This window comes from Takifugu rubripes, chromosome 13, assembly GCF_901000725.2.
Source record: "Takifugu rubripes chromosome 13, fTakRub1.2, whole genome shotgun sequence".
Lineage (NCBI taxonomy): Eukaryota > Metazoa > Chordata > Actinopteri > Tetraodontiformes > Tetraodontidae > Takifugu > Takifugu rubripes.
Genome location: NC_042297.1, coordinates 11,018,587 through 11,041,979, shown reverse-complemented (window position 1 = coordinate 11,041,979; position 23,393 = coordinate 11,018,587). Strand labels below are relative to the sequence as shown.

Below are 23,393 nucleotides of genomic sequence, written 5' to 3'. Positions count from 1 at the left end.
GCTGGCCGAGCCCCCTCGCTTGAGCAAGCTCCTCCTCCAACTCCTGCTGTCGAGTTTCCAGTGCTGAATCGGAGCAGCCAGGAAAGAACCAGTCATCCTCAATCAGTTTTGTGCCACAGGGAAAAGGGGGATGTAGGTTTGATTGAGAGATGTATCGATGAATGGAACGCAGGGACCAGCAGGACAGAGTGAAGGCGGAGTGAAAGGAGACGGGACTGAGCGGGCGCAGAGGGGTGGGACATGGCATGATGAAGAGGGAGGTGAGGCACTTTACACACTATACACACACGCTGCAACACAGGAAATGTCTCATCCAGAATAGAGCGATGATGGAGAAAGGTGGAGACTGAAGAATTCTGTGAAATCTGGACATGTTTGCACTTTTATGTCTGCAGAAGACAGCAGAGGAGCACGTCAGGAGCGACACTGTGTTCAGAGCCATGCACAGCTGAACTGCAGGGTAAAGAAAAGCATTCAAACACTGGCAAAAGCAAATAAAAGTGCCTGTGGGGGCGTAGAAGAACCTCGAATTTAAAGATTCGTTTGTTCTGCAGCAGAGGGGAGCACGGGACAAGATCTGAGGGGCTTCCCTCAGTGGATCAGGCTTTTCTTTCACTTAGCAGGAAAGATGCAAGCAGGTGACACCAAATGGAAAAATATAGGATGTTCCCATCTGTTTTGTGACAACAAGCTGATTTAAAGCTGGAGCGGCAGCTCAAAGCAAAGGTGGAGCAGAGGAAGAGGAGGAGTTAAGAAGATGAAGCTGTGTTCAGAGTGAGCTCAGTGGGCCAGCAGCAGCAGCAGAGGCAGCTTGAATCTTGTGCTGCGATTCTAATCAACTGGAAACAAAACTGAAACTGCCTCCATTTCTGTGCCAACACAACTGCAACAGTGAGGAACACATTAGAACATGCAGCAGAAGAGCTCGCAAAAGGTTTAGACACAGGAGAAATCCCAAATATCAACAGGCAAGAGTCAGGCAAACAAGCCAGGTCGCAGGTAGTCCTCCAGACTGTTCCACAACAGCAGCTTCAGTGATTAAACGTGTTACTGCTCATCTCTGAGATGCAGATGTGCTGCTCACCTCAAGACTGCAGCGTTCAGGCTGAAGCAGCATTTTTACTCTGATTGTCTGTTTAGCCATGTAGCTGAAATGCGTGTTTGATTTTCCTTATTTAACGTGTTAAGTTAGTAATTAATTGAAATTTTCAAACATCAGATTTGCAGATTGTTCTAATAAATTAAGCAGATATCCAGAGAGCCAACTACTTATGCTCAATCCAGTCTGCGACAGCACAGTCTGAAGGTGTTAGCCTCATTTTAAATGACTTTGAGGAGAATTATTCTTTTATGAAAAACATTACAGTCGCTACGGTTAGTGCAACACAAACCCTCCAACCACAAATCAGAAACGACTATGTTGACAATGATAAATTAAAAAGATTGATAACAGAAGGATGGGGGGACGACAGGGGGGAACAGACAGAAGGACAGAATGATTTGGAAGACAAGCTTACAAGGAACTCAGGAGATGGAGGAGAAAACCAAAAGATTCTACACGTGCAGCCGGCTGCTGTACTGCCGGCAGCTCACCCAGTTAAACCAGCAGGGAGCTGCAGGAAGTACAGCCTAATCAGGCTGCAACGCAGGGACGGAGGAGCCTGCGTGCACAAAACTGATGGGAAACTGTTCTGATTGGCTGCTCCCATCCCTGGAGCAGGGGCTGGAGGGGGCGGAGTGAGGGGAGGGCGAAGGTCCGTGAGATGGGAGGCAACGTGGAGCAAACGCTCCCCGTTAATGGTGAGGGGAAAAAATGAAGAGACAGACAGTAACGTTCAGTCAGACAGCAGCTGACAGTCAGTCACCATACACTCGTGCACGCTGACGCTAAAGGCTGGTGGTAGTGAGTGTTGCAGCTGCTCTACCAGCAGTTACGGCTACTTGTGGTAGTTGCGCTTCCTGTTTACAATACTTTTAAAACATCTGTAGTAGGATTCCGGATGTGTTTAAAGATATAGGAATTCAATAAACAACATTAAATAACAGATTTGTGTATTTTAAGCAGTGTTAGTTGAGCATCAGGCGACAGTAGGACACACCCGGTCCGTGTGGTTTTCCCTTTCATCTATAGACTCCGCCTCTGTTGATGCTATGACTCCGCCCAGCAGCAGTCTTACCCTCTCTCTCCTCCTCCATGTGGCTGATGCGCAAGGCCATGGCGGCCTTCTCCTCCTTGGCTCGCTCTCTGGCGGTGGCGGCCTCGGCGACCATCTCCTGCCACTCCAACACCTGACTCTGAGCGTCGTCGGCACTGCCCGACTCGCTGGCCTGTCAGCAGACAGGAGAACCCGAGTTACGCACTAAGATGAGTCCATTCATGCATTTACAGTGCGTCCGACTTGTTTTGTGGACTGAAACCTGAGGGCCCGGACCTGAGATGCAGCCCTCTTGGTGAACTGCTCCAGGTCTGCCTGAAGTGTCCGCTGCTGCTCCTCGTATGCCGCCAACTTAGCCTGCAGCATTTCTGTCAGAACACCACAGGAGGGCGAGATGAAGGGAGAAATGCAAACGTGCTGCGTTCTAGTCGGGGTCGTCATTTACCGTTCTTTGCTTGGAGCTCGTCGTATTGCTCCAGTTTGCAAAGGTTTTTTCTCTCTCCTCCTCCAGCGCTGTGATACGACTCTGCAGAGAAATTAGGTCCAGGTGGGCATCGCCCGCCTGGGAAAGTGACGGTGAGTTAGGACTGAATGGTTTTATGCTTTTACGTTGACACAATTAATAACGGCTGTTATTAATCAACCTGGATTTTCTTTAACTCCTCCTCCAACTGTCTGATTCTGGACTTCGACCAGGCCTTCATTTTCAGGAATTTGGCCTCTGACCTGCTGGCGTCTTCTGTTTTCTGCTTTGCTTGTGCTACGGACAAAAAATGGGAAGAAATTCTGAAATCAATGGTGAGATTTATTTATTTTTTATTAGTGGGCGCAACATGTACAGCCATCAGGTGTTGCTTTGCTCATGAGCGGAGCATCGCTGGACACTGCAGCAGATCCAGACCTTCTGTCAGCCTCGTGAGCACAAAGGAATGAGGAAAACACTGATAACAAACAATGTCTTTCAACAGGTTTTTAAACAGTTGTGTGACGCAGTTGTGTGGCTGCAGCTCCATTCACCATGTTTCACACGCATAAGGTAAGAAAGTTAAAAGCAAAGCTGAAGATCTGAAGTTCCTTGAGAACAGTGAGACTGGTAAACACTGACCTTCCAGCTCAGCTATTCTCTGGACAGAAGCTGCATCCACGGGAGCCCTTTCGCTTCCCGAGGCCTCTCGGCTGGTGGACGGTGCAGCCACAGTCGCCCTCCTCAGCTCCTCCATCTGCCCCAGGAGCTCCTGCTGCGTCTGGGCCAGCTGGGCCTGATGCTGCTCGCTCAGACGCTGAATCTCAGCACGCTGCTTCTCCATCATGTCGCGTAGCTGCGCACGCATCACATGCTTCTCTGCCTCCATCTTGGCCTCCAGGCTCTCGCGTTCCACTTGTAGCCGGCGCAGACGTTCCATTAGATCCTGTGGTGAGACATGACAAAACCCACTCAGGCTTAATGCGAGAACACCACCTTATTCCTGAACTGATGAAAGGACTGGTTTGATGGACTCATCAATCACTGAGAACTAACATTGTGGACCAGCAGAGGACAGTAAAAACACATTCAATACTTCTGTTTCCTTTCTGCCCATTTTGTATAGTGAACAGCGTTTGGATTACAGCAGCTCCCCTTAGGATGAATAGCTGTGATTCCAAATCCTCTTCTAAAAGTCCATAACATACCTGCAGGTTTTGGAGACCATCACAACACACCAACCCGAGGAAAGCGGCATTTGTGTTCAGTAATGCTGACCTTTATCTGCTGGTCCCTGCCATCCACCTCCCCCTGCAGAACATTGATGACTTGCGTTTTTCCCAGCAGCACCTCCTCCTTCTCGTGGAGCTTCTGCTTCAGGGCCTTCAGAAGCTGAAGAGGAGGTGATGAAGGTATGACAGACAATCAACACTTGAACATTCAAGCTAAGCATGGTTTATAATTCTAAATCAGACAATATTTGTGCTTCATACAACTGTACAACATTTTACTGCCACACTGTTTAAAGAAGATTGTGTAAACAAGTACTAACATAATTTCTTTACTCTTCTAATCGGTATTTTAGATTTTCTCATTTATATCTCTTAAATTTCTTTCGGGAAGAACAGGATCATTAGGCAAAGGTCACTACCTGCTCCAGATCTGCACTGGCATCAGACTTAGCAGCTAATTTGAAGAGTTCTTGTTCGTGCATCTGGCTGACCTCCATCAGCTGGTTATCCTTCTGAATAATGATGTCTTTGAACGTCTGGATCTACACACACCCGAACAAGATCACAGGTCAGGAAAATAACAGACAACAGCAAAAAGGCTCAACTGAGCACTTAAACCCACGTTCTCTTTGTACATGATCTCCTTCCGTGTGTACTGCTCCTTCTCTGTGACCAGGAGCTCCTTCAGGCTCTCCGACTGCTCCTGCAGCAGACTGTAACGCTCCTCCGATTCCCCCACCTTCCGGGTCAGACTCTGAACCAGCAGCTGCAACTCCTGCACCGCCCCGCTGGCCTCTGAGGTCTGTGGGAAAGCACAAGGACTCAGTAAAACAAAAGATGTTGACTCTTGATTGACATCATCTTCTCTGTAATGCTGCAGGTGTTGAGTCCACACTGAGACCTGTGCAGGTGCAGGCGTGAAGCTCTGATCTCCTGACAGCGCTGTTTGCAGGTGGACAATGTAAGCCTCTTTTTCAGTCAGCTTCCTGTCTCTCTCTATCAGCATAGCATCCATTTCTTCGCCTCGCAGCCGCTGTGACTCTACCTCCTTCCTCTGTGGTAAAATTGTCAGAAAGACAAACAGATTCTACGTGTCTGAGCAAAATAGTTGGTTTTTTTTTAAAGCCTCCTGCATTAAAGATGAAATGAACGCCACATTATTGGATATATAAGGTAGAAAGACCCCTGCTTGAAACATCGGTTATATTGAAGTGTTCTGCTAAAGGACCATAGAATAGAATGCATCTTTTCTGGGGATAATCTCTAACAATTAATGTCCGGGTCATTCTCAAGCAGCCTGTTTTGTGGTATCGCCACAACATTCACCTTGTTGTCCAGTTCCTCCACTCGCTGAGCTAGCTGCTGCTCCAGTTCCTCAACCTTCTTCTCAGCAGGGACAATCTTACCCCGACTGGCCTGGTCTGCTCCTTCAGATGACCCCCTATAAGTAGCATATATCTAATAACTATGGTGCTTTTGTGCCCCAAAGTAAATAGTCAGTAGCGCATCGAAGTGACGTGTACCTTCTTGCTTGCGTGTGGGCGTGTCCGGACCTCCCTGCTGTCTCCTCAGCTCCTCCAGCTGAATGGTGAGGGACGTTACCTTGGCCTTTATTCTGAAGCCGCAGTTTTGACAGTTTGGCCTCGGATGCTTCCTTCTCTGCCTGCAGGGACACAAAATCACGCTCGTTCTCAGGTGAAATGTTTGAGTACAGGAAGAATTTGAGGCTCCTGTAAAATGTAGAGCACAACTGATGAGAACTGTCAGCTGTGACAGATTTTACGGCTGTAATCGAACCTTCCGCTTCTGAGGCGGGCTGCCAATTTGCATATTTATGGAAAAGGTAATTTCAGAGACGGAGCTGAGGCCCTACGGCTGCAGCCTTAGTCTGGAACACCAACATGTCTGAACTGAGGAGTTAATTACAGATATTTCCGTTACCACGCTAACTTCTGAAGACCTTGTTAACTAGTAATAGTCAACCCAACATATGGCATGTGCTAGCGTGACAACGTCAATATTTGCTTCAACAGCTTCTGAAGCGCACAAGAAATTGTGGCACCCCCACATTCCTGTCTTTATGGCTGTGTTTTAGACTTTGACTTGACAGTTTAATAGTTAACTCCTGTCTGTCCTGGGTGGTCAGCGGGAGTAGCTCCGACACAATTGTATTTAAGTATTTTAGAACAGTGTCATGTAAGCACAACTGTTTGGTCATCAGCAAGAGGAAGTTTTTCAAAGCACTTACTAACCACGTGATGGTTCATTTCAAGGAAGGGGTTAGGCTAAATTAATACTGTTGGATCCTCATCCATCATGTCACCTCACCTTCAGCTGGTCATCTTTGGAGCAAAGCGCTGCATCCTTCTCCCGGATCATCTCCTTCAGCTGAGCGACCAGGCGCTCAGTTGTGGGTGAGCCGTTCAGCCATTTCCTCCACTGCTGTCTCTCCAGGGGCGGCAGCCGGAGACGAGCCTGGACCCTGAGGAGGGTTGGCCTTGTTAGATTAAACACTCTTCAACACACCTGAGGCCTGAAGATAGTCCTGCCCACCCTGGTTGAGCTTCAACCTATCAGGCATCAACCAACTAACTTCATGTCCTCTCCGTATATCCAGTCTTAGGTGTTCCTCTAGGGATCTGCCTGGCTGTTCCAACCTCATCATCCCTCTACCAACCTATTCACTGGCCCTTCCCTGGATGAGTCCAAACCATCTCTGTCTGGTCTCTGTGGCTGTACCTCCGAACATCTAACATGCGCTGTCCCTCTGGTGGACTCCTGATCCTCTCCTTCCTCTTTACTCCAGAAGAGTACCCCAACATCGTATCTCTTACATCTCTAGCTCTACTCTACTCTCCTAACGGAACCCTCCTAAAACTCCACAGCTATGTCTCCTGGACACTCCATGCCTCCACAGGGGTCATCAGAAACAATTGCCAATCCACTCATCACACATAATTCTGCATTTTGAATTTATTGTGGACATGAAACACCTGTTACAGAAAATGAAGTTTTTTAGTGTTCTCAAAGACCCCCCTTTTCCACTTTTTAGGCTGATCCGAGACAAGAACCTGAATTGGGTGGGCTGTGATGGAGCAATTCTGGTTTCTGCTGACCTCTGGACCCCCCCCGGCATCTGTCACCTGACCCTGATTACAATGAGAGTCCATAAGAAGACTGAAACATCAGTACTTACTACAGAGCCAGACTCTGCCTCCCTCCCCGGAAAAACCATTTCAGCATGGTTTCACCTGAGACCTGTAACACACACACACACGCACGGCACGCACACGCACACACTTCAGAATTTCAATGTCACACTCAATGATGTTGTGTTAGTTGGCTTGTCTGGAATATAAAGAATTCATCATTCATTTGACTCATTTCTGTCGTAAATGTCTCAAGTCTGAACTTTTAAATGAGCTTTGTGGATGAAAGATGCTCAAGTTAATCTTTTAACTTTAGGCTCAAAAACCCAAAGTGTAATCATACAAACGTAGAGTGGAAGAGAACAGATACTTTTGTCTATAAGTAAATATATAGATTATTAAAATATACAGAGTTTGTTTGTGACTTCATGACTAAATCACATAAATAAAGTAAAACCAAACAGGAATGTTGTTCATACTACAAGAACAACACAGTTGCGGTTCCAGTAAAATGCCCAGTATGGAATTATTTGTATTGCTACAAGTGCCCTGCCACAAATATACCACATATCAGCAATCTGATGACGTTTGAAAGTCATGAGGCTTGGCTCATAATGGAATTCCAACCACTAATCGACAGGCTGTCGATGTTTAAGCTGAAGTCTGAAGCTACTAGGAGCAGCACTCATATTGTATTCAAATGAGTGACAATGACTAAATTCAAATAAAACCAGGCATCCAGGAAGAGCAGGAGGACACAGACCATGAGAAAAGAGAGCGACAGAATAAATGCTGTCAGGGGCTGGTCTGCTAACACCGAATGGCCCTCATTTTGAGGCCCAGCAGATCCAGCTCATTCAACCAGCAGCAGAATCAACCCATGTGACGCAGGGACGGTCAGGTCAAACAGGTTCCATCTTACACACCAGGTATCATCTGCAGCTAAAACCAGCGCCTGTAGAGTTTTATGCAACCTGTTCATACCGGCACTCAATTTCTGTCGAGGACCAAATCAGTATAATAGAAGATCTGCAGACAGGAGGCAACAATAAAGTTGGAACCTGTCACCTAGAGGACTAGTTCTTAAACTGTCTTCGGAACATGCACGTAGAAAGCAATCGGCAGTTGACAAAGCTGGAGAAAATATCCTGTGACATACAAGCCTAGTTCCTAATGGTTATAATGGGTAAATGAAGTATTATACATTAGCCAAGTTAATGACATTAGTTTGCATCTCGGGCAGTACACGGTTAATTTTAACAGCAAAATTGGAACAAATCATCTCACGATGGTCGTTGTGATGTCGGACTGCAACGGAATTGTGCAGCAACTGAGTCTAAAATTGATATTAAACAAACTAGCGTCTTGAGAGCCTTGCAGCTAGATGCTAATGTAGCTTAGCAGCCAACTACATCTCCATAACCAGATTTACAGACATAGCACAATTAGTTTTAAGTGATTACCGGATTCAAAACTTCATGAAGTGCCGACTTCGCTATCTGCAACTGCGAAGAATCTCGGAATTTACATCTTATTCCACTTCTAAATCGCATAGATACGCAGAGTTACGCATCATTCACATTTGTCAACAGACCGTGCGCATGCGCAGCCTTGTTACCATAAACCCGGAAGTTGCTCTTCAAGGTACTTTAGTCTTATCGCCAGATTTTACATTATTTACCTTAACATTCTAAATTAAGGCATATACTATATTTTATAAAGGTGTCCTCTAATCGGCCTAATGAATGTTTTTTCTCTGAGAACAGAGACGTAGTGTTACCCCAAAGAGTAACAAATACTCCAAGATTTACGCACATAATTAGTTCCGTTTTGGGTACTTAGAGCAACCCGCTAGTCTTACTGCAGTGGTCCATTCAATTTGTCATCTCTCTCACGCACACCTGCACGCACTCACCTAAACACCTGCTTGGTTGGTCGGTCAAGTTAGCAGGAAGGATCTGTCTGTCATCTCATCAACATATTTGGCTCAAATCATTAGTTACATTCAAATCTGTACATGAAAAATCCATCTCTCATTCTTTATTCATTGACATAATCAGTGATGCATTGTCGTTGATCTCCAACTCATGGATTATGCTTCTTTTTAATTAACTGGTTGGCCAGTTTAGTTTTCTGTGCCAGCAGCTGTGGACTGCACTGAGATGAAGTCCTGAAGATTCCATAAATACAGAGCCGTAACTACAACACAAACAGTCAACTGTGATACATTAATCAGGATTTAATACCAAAAACATCACAAAAAATAAGATCACAAAACTGCATTTCTTTCTCTCTTTTTCTTTAATAGGACATATTTCATATTTAATTGTCTTACTCTATATAACAAATTATATTATAAAAATTCCATAGGTGTCCTATTCGGGCTTTTACATATGAGCTTTTCAGCCATGGTTTTCTTTTTTCCCACACGATAGAAAAAGATAATAATGCCCCCCACCCCCTCCCAGATAAAGTCAGAGTTTCTTTTCTCGCTGCTCGATGAACCACTCACAGGGGCCAATGTCCAATCTGAGCTGGTTCATGAGCCACGGGTCCTTTTCAGCTCCTTCAATGAATTCTTCTAAAGAAATCTGACCTGAACATGAAAAAAAGGAAGAGAAGACAGTCAGAGCAGATTATGCTTTAATCAGCCATCATCGCTACCACATTTATGCTCATTCTGAATTTTTATTATTGTGATAATAACCGTGATGCTCAGATTATCGCTTACTTACTGTCTTTATTCTTGTCCACCAGCTCAAATATTCTGTCACAAACATCCTCAATCTTTTCTGTGACACTCATATCGCTTTTTTTCTTGATTTTGTGGATAATCTGGGAGATCAAAACCAAAGCATAGGTCAAAGGTCACACCGTTATGGTTAAAGAAATCCCAGTGATTAAAATCGTACCTTGACGATGTGTCTCACTTCCTGTTTGTCCAGACAGCCATTTCCGTCTCTGTCATAAACTTTGAAAGACCATCTGAGTTTGTCCTCGAGTTTTCCACGGAGAACCAGATGAATGGCTGCCACATATTCCAGGAAGTCTATTTTACCATCCTAGAGGGAACCGGGATGGTAGAGGCAGAATATCACTCACAATCATGGAATCATCCCAAAATGTCACCTTTTTTTGTTTTTTATGTTTTCTCACCTTGTTGTGTCAAAGGATTCAAAACACCATTTCCATATATGCTGTTTCTTCAACGGTGGAGCTGCTGTTAATCCAAAGATTCTCTTGAACTCATGTACGTGCAAATTCCCACTGGACATCACTTGCAACTTCCTGTAGAGTTCCTGGATGTCCTGGAGACCTACCTCCTTTTCTTCTCCAACCCTGTGTTGACCCATAATTGTAAACCCAGAAGATCTGGAATAATAAAACTCCTTCACAGTTCTCCTTCAGAGAAGGAGAACTTCCCGTCTTCTCAGGTCTTTATCTCAGTCCCTGGTGTTTTGACCCTGTCGGGGCTATTCAGCGAGCCAGTAAGACAATCCAATTGACTCCTCAAATCCCCTCCAGACATCCCTGTTCTTTCTGCAGTATTTGTTTCATCTCCTGTGATTGAAGCCATTTCCTGTCTAAATTTTTTTTATTTTTTTAGTTTGTTTATGATCTTGATCTTCAGCTCTGACTGACTGAAGAGATTTTCCCCTGGAGAGAAAACCTCAACGAGATTAGAAGCCTGATGACGTCAAGGTCTGAACTTGATCTGATGACCATCCCAGAGCTGCCGATGGGAAACCAACCTGGTCTCAATCACCAGATCATCTTGGAGGGAGGAGTCCCAGTCCCAGAGAGACTGCGCAATTCTTCAAATTATGGATCAAAGAACCTTCTGTCCAGCTGGTGCTCTTCAGGACATAATCCAAACAGCTTCGGCTACATGAGCACACAACCATTGTCTTAAAACAAATGCTGCATCACACACACACATCCTTGTACTTGTACTATCTTTGTGAGGACTCGTCTAGGTGTATTGCCTTACCCAGCTCCTTACCCATACCATCCCAACTACGCCAACCCTGACCTAAACCCAATTATAAACCCAATCTTTAAACCATCACTTAACCTTCAAACAGCCAAATGTCCTCACTTCCAAAAACACACACAAAGACAGGCATTACCCACCACCCCCAACCTTCCTCCTTCAAGGCGCTGGGCCACCAAAATGTTCTTTTCCACATAAATACTATTTTAATTTTCACGTGTCTGCACTTTCACCTATTCTCATGTCTCCAAACTCCCACAAACACACTGATCAGCTGCCAAATGTGTGTACTCTAATCCCTGCAGGATTATGCTCAAAGCCTCTTATACAAAGATTTGTGGGGTCATAACAAGAACCTGCACTCAATGAAACCCAAGACAGCACAATGAAAACGGGTTGGAACTTTTTTTTAATACCAGAATGAAACAGGTAACAGAAAATGAACATATTGCACAATGATGTGTGGACTGATTCCAGAGTAGATGATGCAGAAGGCAGAGAAGGTGAAGAAGATGAGGTAACATAAGAGCAGACAGATGGAAAGATTCCGTCCACTCTAAAACTTGACCGGTTATTCCCAGGAAGTGGAGTGCTGACAGTTCCTGATGCAGGACGTTGCTCTGAGTTAACAATGAAACTGACTAAAGGTGTGCTTACTGCCTGGTAAGATTCTTTTTCATAGCAAGGTTCAAGTTTTCATATAAACACACAGAAAGATTTGTGCAGCGTCGCTTTGGCAGCCCGTTCAGTGAGCTAGCGCCCCCTGCTGTGCAGGTACGATAAGCTTGCATTTTCATCGAGCATGTCGGCCCATATGGTTCAGCTCGCCATCTTGGACTGTGTGGTTAGTTGGTATTAGCTGCATTAGCAACATCATTCCAGTCAAAAAACATTAAAAATTATTCAGAACTGAAACAATAAATGACTAAAACTACAGCTGAAATACAACAAGAGTGACGTTCCAGACTGGTCTCGGGTGAACTGAGGATCCTCTCTCAACCAGTCAGCGTACAGCACATCATGTAGCATCGTGTAGCTTCATGTAGCATCGTGTAGCTTCGTGTAGCTTCATGTAGCTTCATGTAGCATCGTGTAGCTTCGTGTAACTGCTCAGTTTTATCAAAAATATATTTGCATAATAATAGTAAGAATGATGCTAAAGAAACAATGATGGAGTGGAAGAACACGTCCACTCCGTGAGTCTGTCCCTGCTGACTTTGGGTTTTCTTCATGGACTCAGACCTTCAGACCAGCAGCTGAAACCATAGAAACCACTGTCAGCCAAGAGCTCCCATCTCTGCCTCCTGCTCCCAGGGACACGAGAACAAACCACTCCAGACAAAAAATAAAACACCGTCATGGAGCGTAAACCATCAGGGCAATTTTTCACAGTTGTGGAGGACCCAGCTGGTGGCGTTGACGTCCAGTTTCAGGAGGTTCATGACCCATTCATCCTTCTGGGCACCTTCCATGAATTCCGACAAAGAGATCTGACCTGCAGGACATCACAACACACGTCTGACGTAAGGCAAAACCAACAAAACCTCTTCATTATGTAGATATTGAAACACACATTATTAAGAGACTGTTGTCAGCCAGGAAATGGTTCTGGTCCAATCAGAGAACAGGGTCTAAATCAAGCCACTCCCCATGTTTGATTTCCATGATAAGAAGGTATAGAAAATAAATACCGAGACTAAAACCCACCGTCGTTGTTGTTGTCGACCAACTCAAAGATCCTGTCGCAGATCTCAGACGGCGTCATGTTGATGTCACTCCTCTGGAGTTTGATTTTGTGAATAATCTTTAAAAACCAAAAGAACAAAATGACACATTTGTTGCATCAGACGTCAGATGACGACTAAACATTTCACATAAATCAAGTCAGCACGCGCGTAGGAACATCAAATGAGGGTGAAAGCTCTGCTACACGCTCCTCCTGGGGACTAAATCTGGAATAAATTTGTCCTTTTCTTGTTCTCGTAACAGCAAGAAACAGTGTGCTGTTTGGCCCCACCCCCTGCTCAGATGCACTGTTACCTTTCTTAACCTGTGTGTGTCTCTACCATAAAGACATCAATGAACTGTCGATCGCAAACCTTTATTTTATCTGTGTTTAGAAGTGATCTTTAAATGAGGTGTTTGCTTTAGTGGTCCAAATATCACCTCAGTCAGTTCGGTAACCAAAGATGATCTAGAATAGCCTCAGAGACGCTCCACTCCTCCACCCTAATGCCCTGTCAACCTGCAGGACCTAAACCTGGACACTGAGCCCTGACCGTAAGAGGATTTGAATTATGAAACCTCTCCACAATAATGTGACGCTATGCTACAAAATGCCGTCTCACCTTGATGAGTCTTTTCACCTCCTGCCGGTCCAACTTGCCGTTCCCGTCCTTGTCATACATCTTGAAGGACCACTTCAGTCTATCTTCCAGGTTTCCCCGTAAGAGCAGATGCGGCGCTGCCACGTACTCCAGGAAGTCCAGGGCGTTGTCCTGGAGGCACCGACAGAGACGGAGTTTTATCACAGGACTTGAAGGGCGCAGAGAACTGAGCGTTTAACCTAACCTTTTACCTTGTTTGTGTCGAAGGAATGGAAAATGGTCTCGATGTAGAGGGACTCTTCCACCGAGGTGCTCTGAACACCAAAGATCCTCTTGAACTCGTGGAGGTGCAGCGCGCCGCTCGGACACTCCTTCATGAAAGGAGGCACAGTTCCTGAATCTGAGACGAGTCCAGCTCCTCGGTGCGGGCTTTCGTCCTGTCCCATGGCCCCACTGATGTCTTCTGTCTGACGGAAGATCTCCTCGCAACCCTCTGAGCTTTGTGCCACAGTCAGAGGTATAGTAGCCTCTGCCTCAATCCGATTAACCCTTCATCTCTTGATCTCCTGCCAGCGGTGAACTCCAAGTCAGGCTCCTGGCGTGGCCCTTTATTTTTTTAACAGGTCTAACAGAAGCAGCATTTAATGATATCAACTTAATTAAATCTAAAATGTCCACCGAGGACGCCAGCTGGAAGATCAACGTATCTGGATAAAAAGTCACCACCTGACCTGACAACCTCGTCTGCGGGATGTTGTAGCGTGATTGGTGGAACCTTCTGCTCTGCACCGTATCTGACCAACACCTCAAACTCCAGATTATTTGTTTCCCTTTAATTTAGTCTAAGCACTCGCTTTTTTCATGGGGTCTCTGGTGGGGAGAACCCCGACTGCCCCCTGGTGGTCACATACATTATAGGTGGCGCGAACACGACCTTCAGCTTCAGAAGTAGAAGTAAACCATTATAAAAAAAATTTAAATGTAAATTTCTTTCCACAAAAATCCCCTCTGGCTCATCCTCCGGACACTGTAGGTCAAAGGTCAAAGTCAAAGCAGCCTTATGTTTGTCCCTTTCCTGTTTACCACCCTGGAGTCACCGTCAGGCGTCCAGCAGGCGCCACATGCTGGACGGAAACGTGCACGGCTGCACCTTGATACAAACACCTCCATGAAATTTGAACTGAGACGAAGGACGAAACTATTAATAGAGACACATCTCACAAATACCGCTTCAGATACTGATCAGTGGCAAAGCTGCTAGACAAACAAACAAACAAACAAACAAAAGGTGTGGTGCCTCCAGCTGCCGCTGCTCCTGCTTTCATCTTGAAGGCTTTTAACAAGACATTTATCCTATTTCAATCTTTATGTAATTCTGTTCTAAGCTGCTTTCATCTCAAGGTTCTGCTGCATCCCGATGGATCATCTCCCTAATTGTCAAACATAATCCACTTTAAAATTAGTCCTTATGGGAAAAGGTCATGTTTTATAAGGTAAACATGACAAATCTGTTTTTGTGTGTTGCTCTACATAAACTGTAAGTATTTATTTACTCTTTTACATTGATTAAAATGTAAAACCAAAAGCTGACCTGTCACCACTGAGCTCTAAGTTAAGCTGAGCTACATTCTTGTTGGATTTCATCAGTCTCGGCTTCTTGTAACTTCTGACCAATCAAAATAAATAAAATTAAAAATCAATTTACACTGATGAGGTGTTGTTTTTTTTTTTAAAGTAACCATTTCAAAATAAAAACCTATAAATATAAACACTGACTTTGTCCTGATTGCTCTGACTGCTCTCACCTGTTCTCTCTTACCTGTGGCTCCGCCCTCCCTCCCTGGCTCATTGTTTTAGTTGATTGTTTGTGATCAATTCTTTCTTAGTTCTCCTGATTAGTCGTGTTTCATTTCTTTCTATAAATAAATGAATCTGTCTCTAATCAGCTGTTAAGATAGAGAGACGAGAAGACAGGAAACCACCCAAATAACTCGAATAAACTTTATTAGAACCGCGTTCTGTACAGTTTACAGTTTAGATAGATAGATAGATAGATAGATAGATAGATAGATAGATAGATAGATAGATAGATAGATAGATAGATATTTACAGTCTACTGTGTTTAATGAAGTGTTGTCTCGCCGTCGTCGTGGAAACAAACCAAAGCAGCTGTACAGTGAGTGACACTTTTACGGGTGCTGGTCTACCAACAGACGTCAGGAACGCAATATCACTTCCTGTGATGTCATTCATCCTCGAAGAGGTCCAAGAGCTTCTTTCCACACTGCTCAGAAGTCCACCTTCTCGTCTCCATGGAGATGAGACGGAGAGAGCGGAGGAGAAAAGGCTGCTGGATGGTGGCCTCCAGGAACACTCCGCTCCCCTCAATCCGTCTACACGATGCCGAACTGAGCCAGGTCACTCAGCTCCATGTCCCCGAAGGCCTCCAGGGGCAGATGACGGCGGCGTCTGCAGGAGAGGGACAGCAGGTCAACACATGCTCATGGACTCACGCCAGCCATCAGTCATTGACGCGATCGACTGTTACCTCCCAGTCCGTCCATCCCTGGGACGTCGTCGAAGCTGCAGACAGAAGGAGAAACTCAGGTCAGAGCCTCGTTCTCTGGGTCTGGTTACAACTGGATACTTCTCTTTTATTTTAGGTTGTCTTCCAACACTCCTCTCTCTCTCTCTCTCTCTCTCTCTCAGTTTTCTCTCTTTTCTCACACTCACCCCTTCTGTCCAGCTTTGGGAGCTTTGCTCTTGAACTGCCGGCTCTCCTTCTGTTTGAATTTGGGTGGAGCAGCTTTGGCTCCGTCGGCTCCTTCGACTGCTGCGTTCATTTCTGTTGCGACAGGAAGATGCAGAATAAGCGCACTCACACAAAGGTCTCCCCTCTCGGCCTTTAATCCCGAACACGAAATAATATTCCCGATTATTCCAGCTTCAAATGTCTCCTGATGGAATTACAATGGTATTAGGGCTCGTAAACCCCACCCTCGGTCCTCACCTGTGCTGGAGGTGGTGCCGGTTTGTGTCGACGAGCTGGAAGAGAGGAGCTGGAGAGGTGTTTGCAAAACAAAGAGAAGGTTCTCTTTCTTTTTGCAGGCTCTCTGTCAGTGTTGGGGCTCAGCCTGTGGGTTTATATACTGTGGAGCTCAGGCTCAAAGCTGCTAATGGAGTTATGAGTATTTTCAGAGATAAGCTTGCTGCGGGAGGACACAATGTGTCTGTTGGAACCCCTGCTCACCCCGCTGGTCCAGCAGACCCAAAGTGGGAACAGAATCGTCCTCACGTTTAGTTACAACGTGGGAAATTGAAGGAAAGATGCAAATTGGGTGGTCAGAGACACAACAGCAGACAGCATTCTGATGTTTTTAATTTCTTGGGAGTGTAAACTTAAACTATGGGGAAAGTGGGGCTTAAAGTCCTAAATATGACTGGCCACCTCACCAATGATAAACCAACTTCCCATCATAATCCAGAGAGAAATCTGAGATTAGGCTTTTGCAGTCGTTCTAAAGTAAATCTATGGAAACTATGTTGCTGTGTTATGCTTACAGTACGGATTAGACCAGGATTACTGATTAATGACAACAGGCTAAACATATTGGCAGGACAAACAACATGACGGGAGATTGCAACACATGAAGCAGACTTAATCAATCCCACAGAGAAATTCACCGCGCTCATTCACCGAGGGTGAAAGTAAAGGTTTAGATTGATTTCCTATGAGTTTATTGGCTCTTTATTGATACGCAGTTTCACTCAAAGAGAAAAAAATGTAGGTAAAACACTATTAGTCAATCACGGCACCACAAAGTTGATGCAACTCAACTCTTGTAAAGGAAGAAGAAACCCTGAGTAGGACCAGGCTCATGGGGGGGCTCCTGTTCGTCTGTCTTGCTGACTGTAGGCCAATCACATGAAACAGGAACCTGAAGGGTGTTTTGCTGTGAATAGCTGTGAGAAGAAAACAAAGTTAGCATGCTAACTGACGTTTAGCTTCTCATCCTCAGGTGGCTCCTTCAGATTGGTTAGAATGGTTCAGGACCCCAGACTGACCAGGAAGTTCTCGGCATCACTCCTGAGGCTGTTCTGAACCTCCATCCTCAGGGTTTTAACTTCAACTTCAGTGCGACTGAATAACTGGGATTTTGGTTACTATTTCTCCAGATTATTTAATGATCTCAGTGATCTTCCGAACCAACTCCTCCTAATACGTAATGACAGCTCTCAGGTCAGTTAAGAACCAGGAGGTCAGAGGAGAAGTGGTGGTGTATTAGCAGGAATATAGTCATGGCGTTTAGATTGGATTACACAGAATGACCTGAATTATAAAGAGCTGATGTAACCCTTAACCCCCCCAAAAGCACACCATGGTTAACTGGATCAGTGGATCTAACAGGACTCCACCCAAGCCAAAACCAAAAATATCTCTAAGGTTCAGGTGAGGCGGTTAGCACATTGTTGTCATGGGTTGTCAGTCTGGTTCTCTCTCATTTACAGCTCAAGCAGCGGCAGTGCTTCATCTCATTTTACCTTTTGACAACTAAAAACACACAAACATGTCATGTGACTCTTGTTTTGTGTCATTATTGCTAAATATGAAGACTGGGAGAAACCTAAACATCCTAAGATTTTATGTTCTTTGTGATTTTTTGAATGAAACGAATGGAGATCGTGTGCGGTTTGTCTCCCTCTAGTGGATTCAGGCCGAACTCCAGGACAAAGTCCGTTAAACAAAATGGAAATTTCTGCTTAAGTAATTTTAAGTGTGACTCTACAAAGGGAGGCTGAAAATTTTAGCAAAGCTGCACAATCAACCTATTATTTTATTGTACTTAAAAAAATATATATATTTGAATCACATGCTCTCTCTCTCTTTCTCTCTCTCGCGCACACACACACACACATAGATGGAAGTTGGATGGATCTTCAGTGACGTAGTTCTTGTCCTGGATGTCCTGCAGGAACAGAGAAAACCCATCTGTTAAGTTTCTGTTTTAGTTTTTTGTGATTCTGTGATCTGCTGATTAGAGTCTCGGCTTACAGAGGCCTGGCACCTCCTGCTCCACGATGCCGGCGTTAATGATGTAAATGTTTGTGGTCTGCTGCGAGATGTTCTGGTCAGGCGGTAGACCTCCGCTTTTCTGGATGAACTGCTGCAGTTTGCACTGCCTCAGCTCCTTATTCAGCTCCTCCACCGTCCTCTGTCGGTCCTGAGGAGGACACCATATCGTCATCGTCAGCAATAGGGTCTATTTTCCTCATATCTGTCGTTCTCTGTGACATTCATCTCAGCCGTGATGGGTTTATTCTGAATATCTGGTTGGTTTCGATGGTTTCTGCACCGAACCTCAGCGCCCCAGAGGATTGGCCAGCTTCAGCAGAGCGCTGGTCCAACCACAGGAGAACAGTGTGTGTGGAGGCGTTTGTACCTGCCAGCATCTGCTCTGCGGTCCGTAGCACCCCCTGTGTCTGGGCCAGCGTGGCGTCCAGTTCTTGTGCCTGCCACAGTCGGTGCTGGAGCTCCTGCTGCAGGGGCTTCAGGACCTCCTCTTCATCCACGGCCTGCACAGGACCTCTCTGTGGGTGGGCCGGGAGGTTCAGGTCCTGCCTGAGACACGCGGCATGCTGCTGCAGCTGCTGCAGATGTTGCAGCTGCAGCTGGCTGCCGTGGTCGTCCAGGGATGAGTGGATCTGCTCCAGATGCCGGTGCAGCTCTGCTCATCAAGTAGAAAAATGTCAGCGGAAGAAGGCAGGAATCTGGAGCGTGTGAACAGTGTGGACCGTGTACCTCGCTCTCTGTCCGTCTCAGCCTCAAGTTCTCCCTCCCAATGTTCTCCCAGCAGGAGTTCTGCCTCGTTCTGCCTCAGCCGCTCCTCCAGCCGTTCCACTAGTTTTGGATTTGGACCGGGAGTTGGAGCGGAGGTGCTGTCCAGTTCCCACAGTGCTGTGTCTCTGTCTAAGCTCTGAAGCAGAACCTGCAGGTCGCGTAACCTCTGCTCTTGCTGCAGAATATGCCGGAACACCTCTTCTTTTGAGGATGTTTGGTCAGGAAAGAGAGGGGAGACGCTCGTAGTTCCGAGGGAGACGTGAGGAGACGGAGACCAGGACCGGTTTAGGTGGTTTCTCCTGGGATGCGCCGAGGACCTGGAAGCCTTGCCCGGAACCCTCTGCTGTAAGGACTGTGGTTCTGTAGGCCTGGACCCGGGCCGATGTCTCTCCCTGGGGCGTGTGTTTGGACCGTGCTCGAGGCTGGGCCCAGTCCTCTGCAGCGTAAACTGGACCTGTGCAGAGAGCTGGCCCAGCTGGGCCAGAAGCTGCAGGGGACAGTCATTGGCCTCCAGCTGCCTCTCAGTCTCGTGTAACTTCATGACCAGGAGGGTACCGTCCAGTCTGACCTGTGAAGGGTTCAGAACAGAGACACGGGTCAGTCCGTGGTCTCCAACATGAAGAGAGAGACCTTCGCCCAAGCGCTCCAATGACACGTGTTCATTTTACAAACGAAACAGATTGTACGGTCATGTGATTGAGGATTACCGAGCGACTGCGCCAGAGCGATGACCACGGCCTTACAGGAAGTGTCCAGCGTCAGGCCACACACCACCCGGACGACACCGTCCACCCACACCTTCAGCTCCATCACTCTTGTGTCAGCGTCACCTGTAAAAACCACGGTGGGAGGATCAAACACACGTCCAAACCTCACACGTGCACAACGCAGCATCCACAGGAATTTACAATCAGACTGATGCTCAGTTGAGTTCTTAGCTGAGATAAGCCAGACAGGACACGTCTCAGGGTGTTTGGACCATGTTGCATGACTCGGTCTCACTCGTCACAGCTTTGTCTATATTAAGCTAGTGAGGCTTGAGCGTGTCCCGTCTCAGCCAGGGCCCCGGTAGCTCGGCGCCACCACTCTGGAAACCGCTCAACCGCCACAGGTGATATTTATTCACCTGTTTTTCTGCTCTCTCGGTACATTGCTGTAGCTTCAGCCCACTAAGATCTTCACAGCACAGAAAAATAAACAAGTGTTCCACTTTAAATGGATAGATCGATATTTACAGACGAATACTCAAAGTGGGACAAACTATGGTGTTTAGTTCACCTTTTCTTTTATTATTTCAATTAAATGCTTATTAGTTCATTCATTTTCCCTTTATTGTAAACATAGAAAGGTTAAACTCAAGAAGTTATGCCATTTTGCTTTATCCACCATAGAAATCCAGCCCAAAGATGTCCGGTAAGTGTGACGTCATCCATGTTGCACTAGTAAAGCTTATTCGTTATTAGAATAATTATAATTTCAACAGACCTGAATGTGCAGTTGAAGTGAATCAGGAAGTTGGTTTTTTCTTGTTTTTAATATTCCCCACAGCTTTTACATGTGTAAATGTATTTAGCATGAATAGAATGTGAGTGTGTGTGTGTGGTGTGTGTGTGTGTGTGTGCTGAATGTTGCCATGTTGAGCAACATTCCTGCAGGTTCAGGCCCCGCCCACTTTCTGACTCACTCTCCAGTCAGATCAACAGTTTCATGTTTAAACTCTCTGTTCCTGTCTCACTCTTCAAATATCACCCTTCATTCCTGTATGTGTGTGTGTGTGTGTGTGTGTGTGTGTGTGTGTGTGCGTGTGTGTGCGTGTGCGTGTGAGTGTGTGTGTGAGTGTGGGGTCATCTGTTCTCAGGTGGGCAGATCCGGTGGGAACCTTTTTTCTTCTATAAGTTAAATGCGTTTTGTATATGTAATTAACGCAGCCAGGAAGAATTAAAATGATTTAACTCGTCATGGAGATCGGTAGATGCTGTTTCAGAGGACATGAAAACATTCTGACAGCATGTGACACCAGATTTTACAGGGGCAAAACACCCCAAAAAAAACGAAGAAACTTTTGACTGACTTAGAAGAGATCATTTTTAAAACCTCCCACACGCGTGTTCTGGTCCAGACTCATGGCAGCACGAAGATGTAATAGAGGAAGACTCACCTGTCAGCTCAGGCTTCTGTCAGTGATGGTCTCTTCTCTCTGGAGGAGGAGAAGCAGAGGAGGAGGAAGAGGAGGAGTCACCTGTGGAATGCGGCTGTTCTGGACGTGCTGTCCTAATGTATCAGCTCTCCCTCGGGTTTCCCCACAAAATAACACAAGTATCGCCGCTGCACAGTTACCGGTTACAGAAAATCACAAATTAAACCTGGAAGTTTAGGATAAAAAGCTTTTTACAGTCACAAGAATGATGAGTGACGAGTGTTTGTGATGTCACTGGTCACGACGGTGAAACTGGCCCCGCCCACCGAGAGTAAATATGAATAAACTGAGAGGAGCGGCATTCACACTCCCCCCTCCCCAGAGATATCAGCATTCCTCTGTGTGTGCGTGTGTGTGTGTGTGTGTGTGTGTGTGTGTGTGTGTGTATGCGCGCGCGCGTGCTTCGTCAGTCCTGTTCAGTTTCAGCAGTAAACAAAGTCTACGTTGAATATTTCTAAAATGATTTTTCCTGTCACACAGACTTGCGAAGCCGCTGTTTTCCCACCTCATCTCTTGTTGAAGGAATGGGAGGTTTTAAAGTGAGACGTGGACCTGGAGGGGCGGATCAGGACACACTGGAGACCTGACTATTTCACCAGTTCCTCACATCAGCAACTCCAATTCTGACACGAGCCACTAGGTGGCAGCAGAGCGCACAAGGATCGCATGAAAGGACGAGCGCGTCTATTTATACACCCAAATGTCACCGTACAATTATATAAGATATATTTTTGGATGTATTCTTCACTAAAAAAAACCCAACTCTTCTCCCGCAGAGCGAGACGCCTTCAGATCGTCAAATAAAGGCTGTTTCTACATTAATTTACTGCGGACAGTTTCATATCCAGTGATGGACCAAAGTCCTTCTGCCAGTATAATGAGACTAGGTGGCGCTAGTGTTGCCTAAAATCTGAACAAGCCAATCTATCGGATGTTGTCGGGGTGAAACTGCATGCTCTGCTCCTCTGACGCGGGACAGATGAAGAGAATACATGTTTCCAGTGACGACATGTCCACCGACACGCTGAGAAGCTTCCAGTTTCTGTTACTTTACTTTGACTTTCATTCAAGTTGTTCCTCCTTTGATGGGGTCAGAACTATTAACAATAATCATTTTCTTATTTTAAAGGAACACAAGAACTGGTTCTGGTGGTGGTCAGTTATACCAGTGCTGAACTGGTTCTGTGGTGTCTAACACAGACTTGCTGGAACAGCATGTGTTTAAGGGAACTCCTGAGGGGAACAGCTTCTGAACCGGACCAGTATCCAGAGCTTTAGGGCCTGAACTGGGAACTCTGGATCAAGACTCCTGATGTGTCTAAATGACTGACAGCAAGGACAGCAAACACAGTGAACAGGACAGCAAACACAGTGACATGAATTTGTTCAGAGGTCATGGTGTGTGTGCGCCTCTGTGTGTGCACGGCGCAGTTAGTGTTCTCTAATTAAAACAAAGTAATTTAAAGGAAACCTGTCGTATAGTGAGCAAGCTCCCCCCATCTTTGTCAAACGAACATGAATTTGAAGGGGTGCATTTGGCATTGTGTGGTGTGTGTGTGTGTGTGTGTGTGTGTGTGTGGGAGGGGGGGTTCCAGAAGGGAGGGTGGAGGGCACCCATCTGTCGCTGAGCATGCTGGGTCAAAAGGCTTTTGTTGTGAAGGAGTGAAGACAGAGAGATGGTTGTCATCGTCTGCTGGTCCACACACACACACACACACACACACACACACACACACACACACACACACACACACACACACACACACACACAATAATACGAATAATACACATTTTGGTTTATTTAAGACCAGCTGATCTATTTTATGTAGAAACAAGAAGTTGTACCGAGTTTACTGTTGAAAATCTGTGTGTGTGTGTGTGAGAGAGAGAGAGACTGTGTGTGTGTGTGTGTGTGTGTGTGAGAGAGAGAGAGAGAGAGAGAGACTGTGTGTGTGTGTGTGTGTGTTTCTTACTAAAACGAGTAATTTAAACACAAGTGGCTGATCTCCTACTGTCACCTGAGCCCGCTTCAGAGA

The 23,393-nt window shown here is 45.9% G+C and overlaps 1 protein-coding gene, 2 long non-coding RNA genes and 3 pseudogenes across 3 annotated transcripts; all 6 read right to left on the bottom strand.

Moving 5' to 3' along the window:
* Positions 1-3: 3 nt before the first annotated feature.
* Positions 4-5,233, bottom strand: LOC115252053 (golgin subfamily B member 1-like). Its single transcript, XM_029846361.1, has 11 exons — positions 5,178-5,233; positions 4,753-4,905; positions 4,474-4,653; positions 4,271-4,393; positions 3,898-4,011; positions 3,262-3,565; positions 2,801-2,916; positions 2,602-2,718; positions 2,433-2,524; positions 2,178-2,328; positions 4-108 (listed from the first exon to the last, which is right to left on the bottom strand). The coding sequence occupies exons 2-11, from the start codon at positions 4,864-4,866 to the stop codon at positions 103-105; spliced, it is 1,317 nt and encodes a 438-aa protein (XP_029702221.1). The 5' UTR covers positions 4,867-4,905; positions 5,178-5,233; the 3' UTR covers positions 4-102.
* A 4,224-nt stretch (positions 5,234-9,457) lies between these two features.
* LOC115252058 (guanylyl cyclase-activating protein 2-like) lies at positions 9,458-10,353 on the bottom strand (annotated as a pseudogene).
* Positions 10,354-11,384: 1,031 nt separating this feature from the next.
* LOC115251990 (guanylyl cyclase-activating protein 2-like) lies at positions 11,385-15,574 on the bottom strand (annotated as a pseudogene).
* Positions 15,575-15,714: 140 nt separating this feature from the next.
* LOC115252062 (retinal cone rhodopsin-sensitive cGMP 3',5'-cyclic phosphodiesterase subunit gamma-like) lies at positions 15,715-16,365 on the bottom strand (annotated as a pseudogene).
* A 1,773-nt stretch (positions 16,366-18,138) lies between these two features.
* Positions 18,139-18,599, bottom strand: LOC115252064 (uncharacterized). Its single transcript, XR_003890500.1, has 2 exons — positions 18,375-18,599; positions 18,139-18,288 (listed from the first exon to the last, which is right to left on the bottom strand). It is a non-coding gene; the product is annotated as an uncharacterized lncRNA (long non-coding RNA).
* A 1,110-nt stretch (positions 18,600-19,709) lies between these two features.
* LOC115252068 (uncharacterized) lies at positions 19,710-21,705 on the bottom strand. Its single transcript, XR_003890506.1, has 3 exons — positions 21,319-21,705; positions 19,868-19,990; positions 19,710-19,728 (listed from the first exon to the last, which is right to left on the bottom strand). It is a non-coding gene; the product is annotated as an uncharacterized lncRNA (long non-coding RNA).
* Between the last annotated feature and the right edge of the window lie 1,688 nt (positions 21,706-23,393).